General features: G+C 38.0%; 2 protein-coding genes across 2 annotated transcripts in view; one reads left to right on the forward strand and one right to left on the reverse strand.

Annotated features, from left to right (window-relative positions):
- Positions 1-5218, reverse strand: part of vrk1 (VRK serine/threonine kinase 1) — a 14016-nt gene extending 8798 nt beyond the window's left edge. Inside the window, exons 1-6 of the mRNA XM_035674737.1 lie at positions 5126-5218; positions 4465-4624; positions 4212-4267; positions 2952-3021; positions 2249-2336; positions 813-921 (exon numbers count right to left, since the gene is read on the reverse strand). Coding sequence (XP_035530630.1) covers positions 813-921; positions 2249-2336; positions 2952-3021; positions 4212-4267; positions 4465-4624 — 483 coding nt within the window. The 5' untranslated portion in view covers positions 5126-5218. The remainder of the gene's footprint in view (positions 1-812; positions 922-2248; positions 2337-2951; positions 3022-4211; positions 4268-4464; positions 4625-5125) is intronic.
- Positions 5219-9294: 4076 nt separating this feature from the next.
- si:dkey-288a3.2 (protein phosphatase 1 regulatory subunit 37) overlaps positions 9295-11635 on the forward strand; it is a 65077-nt gene continuing 62736 nt past the window's right edge. The window contains exons 1-2 of the mRNA XM_035674095.1: positions 9295-9454; positions 11077-11177. Of these exons, the coding sequence (XP_035529988.1) occupies positions 9295-9454; positions 11077-11177 (261 nt within the window). The remainder of the gene's footprint in view (positions 9455-11076; positions 11178-11635) is intronic.

Genomic DNA, 11635 nt, shown 5'->3' on the forward strand with positions numbered 1-11635 from the left:
GCCCGGTAGATTCTTGCAAATGCCATTAGGAGCACTAGGAGGAGCCAGAGGAACCAGATTTTCAGCTGTTTCAGCAAATATGACAAAAAGTTATTTTTTTAAAACTTACCTACTGAAGCTAGCATACTCTAGTTTGCCTAGTTGGCAAGGTTTTCAAAACATAGCCTATAAAGATACCTTCAGCTGCCCTTCTCTGTCATGTAACCAAGAGTATGCAACACATGGCTAAACTTGACCTCTTCCCAGCTCCACCCATCTAATTAGCATTTTTAGACTTGATGACTTCATGGGTATAACTGAGAAAAGAAAAAAGTCAATAGTACGAGGTGTAAATGCAATGGCCCAGTAATCGGATGTCATTAACCAGATACAATACTAATAATACAGAGACAAACTGTCCATGTGCCCAGGGCAGTAAAATGCTACTTTGGGCTAGTAAACCTAGCAACTCACCTGACCAATTAGGAAAGTGGTAAAAAAGAATGAAAAATGTTTTGTTCTGGGAGCTGATGATGGAAGTAGGTAAGGAGTGAACCATCTCGCTTCCTTTTCATCTCTGTGGAGAGTTGCTCAACAGGGATTGGGCACTAGAGAAGAACGGTAGCAATAAAACCCTTTGGGATATTTGTAAGTGGGCGATTTTAGAGCTAGATAAATGGGACATTGATAGTTCCCCTTCATGCTCTGTCTGCAGCATATTTCCTCCAAATGGCATGACATTCGTACAGTTCCGTTAAGCTGTTGTTACCGCTCATTACAATTCAGTGGAAAACATAGTAAAAGTAAAAGCATTTGATTATGAAATAACCAACCAGTCGAAGACCGAGCTGCAGAACCAGTTTCCTGGGGAACCTCTTTCCACATTCTTCAAACCTCTTCTGCAGGTCTATGCCAAGCCTGTCAATGACCATGAACCTATACCTGGAAGGTATACAGAATACTTCTTCAGTACCGCTTAAGTGTTGGTGGAACTGCAGCAGACATACAGCACTTCAGAACAGCAGAACTATCCAATGGACACATCAGGCTCTACTATTTCAGGTGTCTCAAAAGAAAGTTCGTTTTCAGGCCACAGAAGGTAAACTGTGAATTCCCAAAACATTTAGCAATGTCTGCACTTCTTGCAAAAGATTTATATGAAATATTATTAGCTACATTAAGACCTTAAAGTCCTTGTTAAATGTTGGCGAGGACTTTTTAGTCTTCATGATTAGTTCTATAGTTCTTACAATCAGTTGTTATTCTGGAGAGACACCAACTACACACCATCATCTGGTGTTTACAGCAGCCAGGAACAAGGAACTTTCATTTTGTGTTGATTCTGGGGACCACTGTCGACAAATGCGGTAGTGTTTCCACCACCTAATTTTATTAGTGAATCTGACCAAATACAACCTGATGTTGGGCATTAAGAATAACGATATGGAATACCAGTCTTCTTGCATCAGTAAATTTAGACTGTTTCATAACCAGCTAAACTTTGTGTAGTACGTTTAACATCTGGGGATAATGCAAAAGTTTCTGGCACATTTCTGCTGTATGTGCACCTTCCTAGGCAGCAATCAAGGCTTGATCATCATTAGTTCAGTGTCTTACTATAGTACAGTACATCCCCCCTTCCCGTAATAACAATGAATCAATAGCAATCAAACTCTTTAAAGATTATATGGTATGAAAATTAAATCTTTTAAACATATTCAGGGATTTAAACTAGGTAAGACAAAAACAAAATTAAATATAAAAAAAATACAAACAATACAAAAATATATTGTATCATTTGTAGCAGATCTTATTTCCGTTATGGTATTTTTTGCAATAACTTTTGTGTTCTTATATTATTTATTATCATATATCATTTTTGAAACATGTACTGTTTTATATCCTACAATACAACAGAGATAAGTTTTCATTTAAACATAAATTATCTTTTTTTTATTTCAATAGCTAAATGTCATATTGTTAAGTGCAACTTGAGTTGCTATGATTAAATAGCCCAATTTAATTGTATTTAAAAAGGAGTTCAGACTATTTTCTAGTAACTAGTTTCTCTGTTAATCTGCTGTCAAAATGACAAAGGCTTAAAATGAAATAAAAAAGCCTAAACTTATGTATGTATATTTTCTATGTCAGGCATTTTGTTCTTGTTCAATTATGTAAATAAAACCTGGTATTAAATCAGTAGCATAATATAGGGCTCCTTTACACCAGGAAAAAGCAAAAAGGTGAGTGGTCCTGGTCAAAGTCTTACTTTCTCCCGTCTCTCTCGTGCAGACCTGAGCCCCAGTACCTGGGAACTCCCAGACATTTCAACTTGTGAGACTTCATCCAGCTCTGAACTGCAGGACAAGAGGAAACTCATTAGAAATGTTTGAAGATCTTTCTCTGGCCAATATGTCCTTAAACTATGTGTATGAATGTATGAAATGCACAGCGTGTAAATCCAATGCAATTTGGTTTCTACTGCTTCCTGTGAGCACGCTGCTAACTGCTGCTGGTGTAGGTGGGTGATGGCTGTGATGCTCAAAGTAATAAGAGCATAATTCCGTGGGGGGGAGCTGGGCAGCGTGGCCGCAAGCTAATCTGCTGCTGGGACAAATATTTACCAACAACGTGAGATTCCAGCATGAATAAAATATGAGCCTTTGGTTCCTTAGTAATATAACAGTTAATTGTCAGGGGAGATTGACATTTGGATTGTTATTATATAAAATGCAAAGCTGTGGCCTGGGGGCCAACGGCACTGCCACCCAAAGCTTCCCTTCCTCTACAGGGCCCCTTGGTGCTGCAGCTACAAGACGGTCTTTTAATTAAGAAAGTTGGCTTTCTTTTATTTGTTTGCCCTGGTGGTGAAAGACTATGTTGTGTTATGATCACAAGGCTAACTTTGGCTTAATGACATACTTCTAGGTGTTTGTGTGTATGTGTATATAAGCAAAGATAAGGTGGCTTACTCAGATCAGGCTTAGCAGCTCTCATGTAAAACTTGAGCTCAGAGAACAGTGGTCCATTGTCACTGGGCTCCTGTGGACAAAATGATAAGTCCATTAATGTCTACATTCTATTCAGCATGTGTTTAGACCAAAATATAGCACTGTAAAAACAAGGGGCTGTGTTGTTACTAGGGCTGTGTACTGGCAAACATCTAGCAATATGATACGTCTCATGATACAAGGGTTTACAAGTTAATATGTTTGGATATATTGAATCGTAAACCCTATAACTTAGAAATATACTGCAGTTTTAATTTACAATACATAGAATATACCACCATATGCATAAAAAGTAGAAATGTGTAGTTATTCTTGTAACATTCAACATCATAGCCCTCAGTTTACATTTACACGGCTATCTAGCTGTTAAACACAAAAAAAAGAAAGAAACGATAACGACAATATCACAATACTGAAGTGTATCACTGTTGTCTTACATTCCTAGTGTACCTACAGGTGCAGGTAAAACATTGAAATGCAGTTCAAACTGTCCAGTGTAACTGACCCATTCATGAGTTTGAATGTTTATCAGGCATAGTGGTTAATAATACTAAGAAACATATCACTGGCACAGTTGGGACATAAAACTGTGGAATTATGGCATTAATGTAACAGTTCATCTAGCAGGATTGTGCTGGGAATGTACAGATATTATCAATCCACCATCTTAAATATCAATAAACTGAAATTGGCAGTTGTTTATTGTGTTAGGTTTCTCTTCCAGCTCATAGGCTCTGATGAGCCGGCCAGACTGGTTTAACAAAGTCAAACACTTGTGAAGAAGTCCTGTCGGGCTCTGACTGGTCTGAACCTGACCAATTTCCTGACTCTCAAAGACTTTATCACTACCTCTAAACTGTATAATTCTATTTATATTCAAATATATATATATAAAAGTATAATAAAGTTTCAAAAGATTTTTGGTTTACAACAAGTGATTGTGTAGATTAAACACCAGATTATGTTGAAAATCAAGAAATTTTCAAGGTGTATATTTAAATTTAAGCATACTCCGAACCTCGAACAATGAACATAATCAAGACTATATACAAACCTTGCCACTGTAAACAACATGGAACTGAATACTACTTTGCACTGACGGAAGGGGGCTGCGTTGGTATCTAGGAGGTAGTCTATTGCTTTTTAAGGACATACACATGTAATGTACAGTATGTAAAACACGACAATTTCTGCTCATGTTTTGGGGTTGTTCAATCTTACCACTTTGATGACATAGCGAGCATCCTCACCCACCGCTTTTGCAGAATTCTCATCAGCTGGGGAAGAAGAAAAGGAAAAATTGCACAGTGCAAAGTTGCATTTAAATACATGAAATAGCTGAGCACTACAAATATTTGAGTCTGAGTTAAAAATAACAAAGTAAAGTAGTAAGTATGATGGATGATAATCAAATCATCTATATACGCATTTAAGCATGTTAGAACTGGGTCATCATCTTTCCATCTATGCTTACCCAGATAGAGGAGACCAAAGCCCCCCTGGCCGATTGGAGCCCCCAGCTTCCAGGCCTTCTTCCCGGTGTCTGTCAGCACCTCTCCGGGTGGGAACTCCTCTGCCAGCTTCCTTTTAGCCGGAGCTCTGCCCTTCCCCGCCGCCTTCACTTTAGGAGGCATCTGAAAGGCACACAGTCATCTGTGGCTTTAGCACCGCTCCTCCATACTGGGAGCAGACAACCGCTCATACAGCCTCACTGGAATGACTGAAGCATAAAGAACTACCGAGAGTGACATGTTCTTCTTTCTTTTCACTAGCGAAGTTTGACAACTAACTTATGTTTAGTCGTGTACATTAGTAACGTCAAGCACCTTGTACGTTCAGTAAACATAACATTCGTTAGCATTGTAATTAGCAGTTTGTGTAGTGCAAAGCAAGCCTAAGAACAACGTAGGGTAAGTCCAGGAAGGCTACGTTAGCCGGAGAACGGTTTAACGGTTACGTTTTTATAAACGCTGGTTAGCTAACCGCACTGTTTCGTTAGCATCGATATTTCACGTTAGCTGCTAGCTAGCTACGTTACATGACGACGTTTAAAAATAGAAGCTCACAGATATCTGCAACGTTGTCAGTAAAACCGCCACTTACACGTTTTATTCAACGATGAGAGGAATACACACCTTTACGTTGTTTGTTGTAGACTGTAGGGTGTAAGCTGTATGCGGACCAAACTTCCCTCAAAACTACCGGTCAGGAAGTGGCGTCACGACAAATTGCTATTCTATTGGTCGATTACGCTGCGTAAGTTACGACAGCGTATGTGCTTGAAGTGGATTGCGGATTTGTGATGTTTGGGTTTACTGAGCAGGTAAGGCAGAAGAACCCTAACCCAGGAAGAAGCCTTCCCCAATGACAGATGCGAGTGTACGTTAAACATAAAAGTAATTCCCATGTTGTATAAACACAGTCCTAAGCAACAGTCCTGTATTTGTATGACTGGCATAGGCATTTGTGCGCTTTCTTTAGCTTAACCATGAGGAATATGGAAGCCCATTCCTGCCAATGTGACGAAAAAGGTATTCTGTAGGTCATTCTAATGAGAAATTGATGATTGAACGAAGAATGAATTGAAAGAGAATACTGTTTTTCCATCACATGCTCATATTTTTGTGAGTGACATCCAGCTGCTGAGCTGTGGGCTGCTGTTTTCTCGCTGGGCTTACAAAATCTATGTGTGTGTTGTGTGTTAGTTAACGTTACGTTAGTTAGTAATTAGTTTAGTGAGTAACTTAACCCCTAAACCACATGTATATGGGTAATTAGTAGTGTTGTTGATCGATTAACATCCAAATCTTGACATTTTAGGGTAAGTATTTTAATTCTACATATTGCGCTATAATATGCTAAATATGCTATAGTCTATATGTTGAAACCAAGCTAATGGCGGTGTACGGAAGCCGAGAACGGCCATGGATTTTTCTTTTTTTTATGCACTGTTATCTCGGATAACGATTAATTATCTCGTTTATCTCCTAAACAAAGGATTGTTTTTCTCATGATAACGAATTATTCTGAATGTGTTCGTCTTGATTTCAACCTACAAGAGCTGCCACGAATGGCTTCCGTAGCCACTGGCTGAAGCTGTAGCCTACTGGTAAGTTTGGTAGTTTGTTTACTTGACTGGGTTTGTTTAGGGGCTACGGGTTAGCAGATGAGACAAACTCCTATCTATCCGGCTGCGAAAACAAAAGTCTTTCTGTTATATCGAGATAACGAAATAATTAATTTGTTATCACGAGAAAACAATCTTTGTTATATCGAGTTAACAAGATAATAAGTCGTTATCACGAGATAAGAGTGCATAAAAAAAGAAAAATCAATGGCCGTTCTCAGCTTCCGTAGCGGTGAATGTGCTTCTAGTGACTATAAAATCTCCTGTGGACTCTTTGTGTTTTCCAGCACAGACATGGAGAGTCTGACAGCGGTTGCTCATGGCTGGTTAGCTCACTGAGCTCTGACTACTACCAGCTGTATTCCTGCTACACTGAGCGTAGTCGGTCTGTCACTCTGCTCGGTGTTACCTCCAGAAAACAGTGGAGTCACAGACTTAACAAACACTAACAAAAAGTGCAGTTCCTCTAACGGCCACTGAGCCTGGCTGCAGATATTAGTCAATCTCTATAAGAGACCCACTGAGGAAAGGCTGTTGTGTGGCACATGTGTTCATTCTCATTCGTAAATTCATTGTAAATATACTGCAAATTATAATACAAATGTATAATAATGTAATACAAAGTATTTGACTAATTTGGCATTTTGTTAATTAATTGGTGCTTTTTAAATGTAAATGTTACTAAGAGTTAGGCCTAGGTCTTTGTGTAAAATGCTCTTGAGGATTTGAGTCCACTTTGTGTATATTTTGCATTGCTTACATCTCTCGCTTGTCCTTCATGCTTCAAGAGTTTTTGATAAATGTTGCTGTAGCCTCAGGTCCTTTTCTTTGGTGTGTCAACAGCTGATAAAAAAGGAGAAACTAGTGGATTTAATTAGGAAACACTAATAGCTTCATCTGTGACCTCAGCCCTGCATACATTCCTCTGTTTTGACACACACTGTTTTGAGCTAACCTTGAGCTAAGTTCATTAAAAAATGTAACAAAAATACTTTGGGGCTTTCATAAAATAAAAAGCCTGTCAAGCATTTTGCATAAGAAATTTAAATAAATTATTATTGATTTCAACCGATAATTCATAATAATATAAAGTTCCCATTATCAGCCGATAATTATTGTGCATCCCTAATTTAAATGCAATGTTTAATCTGTTAATTGTCTCCCAGAAAAAAAATATATAAAAAAATTACAACCAAAAATGTTTTTTATATTTTTAAAAATTCCGCTTTTTTAAAATTATGAGTCATTACCAACTGGTTGAAATGTCAGTTTGAAGGTAGATCTGCAAGTTGTCAAAATGTAGATTGACAGCCAAAGGGCATTTTCAACAATTAGCAAATTTGTGTGCATTAAAGTAAAAAGAAATTGCCACTTTGCTCCTCAAATCTCTGCCTTTTATCCATTCCCCATTCTAACTGCAAAACTAAAGGTGACCGTGCCTTTGCTGTTTTAGCCCCAACATTGTGGAATAGTCTTCCCCAATCACTCAGATTCACTGAAATCTGTGGACTGTGTTTTAAGCGGCTGTTTCAAAAACCCACCTCTACAGGCAAGCCTTTTTATAGATCTCCTTGTTGGTTTTCTCATCTGTCGTCTCTCTTTTATTAATCCTTCCACTCTTGTTTTTCCTTATGTTTGTATTTACATGCTCCCTATGTATGTTGGATTGGGTAGGGTTATACTGTTTATTTGTTGTTTGTAAAGCACTTTGGATCTCTGCGTCTAAAAGGTGCTATATAAATAAAGATTTACTTAATTACTTACTTCCACCTCATCTCTCTGTCCCCTTGGTTTAGAATCTATACTATTTCCACACATCCAGTTTTAACTTTTTTTTTGTGGGGATACAATGAGCAAGCTGAGCCTGCAGTCATGGGACAGGTTTAGGATTTTGGGATGATTGAAGAGATGCGGGCTTGCCCTCGTGACAATTCAAAATAAATCAGGAAATCAATATAGGAATGTACGTTAGGTAGCTCAACAGCTTTTTCAAGTCACTTGTGTGAGTATATTCACCATTATTACTATGCGTACTATACTCATACATTGTCCCATCACTAGTCCAAAAATTGTGTTTTTTGGTTACAGTGTTTGATTTTATTGTAGCCAAATATAAGAGAGTAGTTTGTGCTGCAGTTAAAATAGGAAGAAAAGCTCAGTAGTTGTGAGGGAACTGCAGAGCTGGGTTAGAATTATCTGTGAGTCTGTCATTAGGGACAGAGAAAAACTTAGATTGTACTGTATTTGGAGCAATTCCCAATTGTCAGCTTTTCATTTTGTAACCAGCCTGAAACAATAACAAATCTTCCATCATGGTCAGAGTGAACACTAGAGGCTTTTAAAGACATATTTTTAGACTGCTCTGCTACCTTTACCACCCGGAGAGGAGAATACCTCTCTAGCTGCTGTTTAACTACTGTATATATTAAGTTCACTATAAGACTAATTTAATATCATGATGATATCATAATGTCATTTTGGTGGTCATCTATATTAAAGTTGCCATTCATTGAAAATAATGATAGATTTGTACAATAAACTCTTAATTCCAATGAAAATATTAATTAGAGCAGCTTTAAAGATGCATAAAGGTGGTATGAAAATAACACGAAAGTTACGTTAAGATATCACACCTCTAAATTCTGTTTTACGCAACACTTATGCCACTTCAGGCCCTCCGCTTCAGTGTATGACCTGGCTCATTTTGAACTAGGAGAAACTCTGGTTCAAGATATACTTTCCGACCTGCCCACCTCATTACATGCATTCTCCTGAATGTTGCTGTAAATGCTGAATTTGAATAGGTATGTAAATGTGCAGAGCCTTACCTATTTTGAGTGTGTCATTTGATACAAACATATTGGGTTTCACTTGCAACCCTGCACACAACTCATGAATAAGATATTGTTTCTTTTGTGTCTTGTCTTTCCAAGTGATCACAGAGTGGAGAGAGCTGCACTTCACATCGGAGAGGGCCACCGGTATACCTGTTTACATCAACTGTTGCACACAGTTCTGCTCCCTCTTTGAATTAGTATTACTTCAGTACCTGTTGCCATGGCTCCCGGAGGTGATTGGCTATGGTGGTTGTTGACACGTTGACTTGGAGCGAACTGACCCTTTGCTTTTAAATTCCAGTAGAAAGCTCTGCAGTGAAGTGAAGTCCTAAATAGAGGGATGACCCGCTGTAGTGACAATGATGAGCAGAGTGATGATGGAGCAGAGAACCCCAACAAGAACCAGAAGAAGAGGAGTAAAGGAGGAAAGCATGTGTCTTTCCCCCCCGATGAACAGATAGTATCGGGCTTCGCTGAGCACAGGAACACTGACAGGAAGGGTGAGCTGCTGTTTAACTACTCTATATATTGTGTTCACTATAAATCTGATTTAATATAGTGATGATATCATAATGTCATTTTGGTGGTCATCTATATTAAAGTTGCCATTCATTGAAAATATTTTTTTCAGTTATACGTTGACTCAACAAAAGTATACTTAAATAGTTAAGTATAAGTAACTATTGTATTTTTTTGGGTGAATTCTTAATAGTAAATACTATATTCACTCATTTTGTATAGGGATGCACCAATATATCATCCAAACTTTGGTATCGGCTAATAAAAATAAAAATATCTGCAAATAAGATAGCATTCAGCCATGTGAGTGGCTGATCTTTATCTGCTGTGTCACATCGGTGTTGCACTGGTTAAATGTTGTGTTAGTTATTTCTAAGTTGAATATTGGAGAAAAAGTAAAAAAAAACCTCTTTCCAGCACTGGCACAAATTATAACAACAAATAAATAACAACAAAATAATCAGTATCTGCATTTGCTATCGGCCAAATTAGTATTTTGAAAGTCACTGACTTTGTCTTTACTGGATATTACTGTGTAGCTTGTTTTAGATTGATATTGTTCCAATTAAAGGTAATATTAGTTTCATGATGATGATTGGAAATGTTCCTCAAGAATACATTTTGAAAGGTTTATGGTTTTTTCCACCTTTATAATGAAGATGCAGGGTGGTTATGTTGCTCATTTCAGAATCTGTGATTAACCTCGTAGTCTATTGAAGAAAACTGTAAATGTGCATTTATCCATATTACTTAAACTTGGCTTTACCTTTACCTACGAAACCCAGGATGCTAAAGGGCCCTAAGGTCTAGACCGTACTCCTTAGAAAATAGGCATTTCATCACAAGAGACCCTGTTTTTTTCTCGTATCCTTGCATGCAGAAATAAAAAACTGCTGTAATCTACTGTTGATTTAGTCTTTTTAGGTATTATTTCAGTAATTAGTTCTTCTGCCTGAAGACTGAACTTGAAAACTGAAATGTATTTATCTTATCTTCTCTATAATGTATTAAAGGTCCACTCTGTAGGATTTAGTGGCATCAAGTGGCGTATTTGAAGATTGCAACTCCTTCACTTCACTCTCCCCTTCCAAGAGTGAAGGAGAAACTACAGTGGCCATGAAACTGTCTGTAGATAAAAACAGCTCATTCTAAAGTAACAAAAACACAGCAATTCTTATCAGGTGATTATACATTAATGAAAACATACCTATGAATATTATATTCCATTTCTGACAATAGCTCTTCCCAAATGTTACACACTGGACCTTTAAACTTAAAATGTTTGAACTGCTATCCAGCGTTTGAAGGGTATAGGATCAAAATGTTTAAGTGTTTGAGTTGTTAAATTCTCTGTAGTCTCTCAAATCTGGAGTTTCCCATCCCATAAGGCTGTGGTTGATAAATTGAGATCCATGATTGGTTGATTTATTGTTCAGACAGATATTCATGTCTCTCACTTCTCAGTGACTGTCATCTTCCCTGTAGCCCAAACACATACACTCAGAGCATTTCCAAGCCCCTGAAGCACTTTTGAATGGATCCTGGTGGCTCACTGGGATGCAGAGACATTAAAGCTTTGAATAAGTGCATTCTTCTATTTTAGTTGACAGCTGCCTCACCTTGACAGAGGTAATGGTGGCCTACCAGCAGAGCTGCAGCAGACACCAGGTCCAACCCAGAGCGCACATCCTGCAACAGCTCCAGGTACGCTGCTTCACACATCAGCGTTAGTCTTTGTACGTGTCAGTCAAACAGCATGGGGTGAGGTTTTTTGTTGGATTTTACTGTTGAAGTTTCTGTGGGTAGTGCTGTTTATTAGTGGTTATCACTGCTCATTCTGCTGCGCACTAACTTATTGTATTTCCCAACATTGTGTCAGAATTTGAATCCCTGAGGAATTCCAGTAATTCCAGGGATGTTTTAACTAACTCACATGGACACTAACTACTGTACTACTCATACTGTAAGACACTTTTTCTCAGACTGTTATCATGATTACACAACTGACAAAGTGTAGTAATCTGCGAATTATGCAAATCGAAGTCACTGTGCGTGTGTGTCGCGACTGAACTATGGACCAGAACCCAAATGCACAACTCTTAGACGAAAGTTTCAAAATAATGCTTTTATTAACCAAACAAAACAAATCACTAACGAGGTAA

The sequence above is a fragment of the Morone saxatilis genome, unplaced genomic scaffold (assembly GCF_004916995.1).
Source record: "Morone saxatilis isolate NCDOM2014 unplaced genomic scaffold, NCSU_SB_2.0 Contig3, whole genome shotgun sequence".
In the NCBI taxonomy this organism is placed as follows: domain Eukaryota; kingdom Metazoa; phylum Chordata; class Actinopteri; family Moronidae; genus Morone; species Morone saxatilis.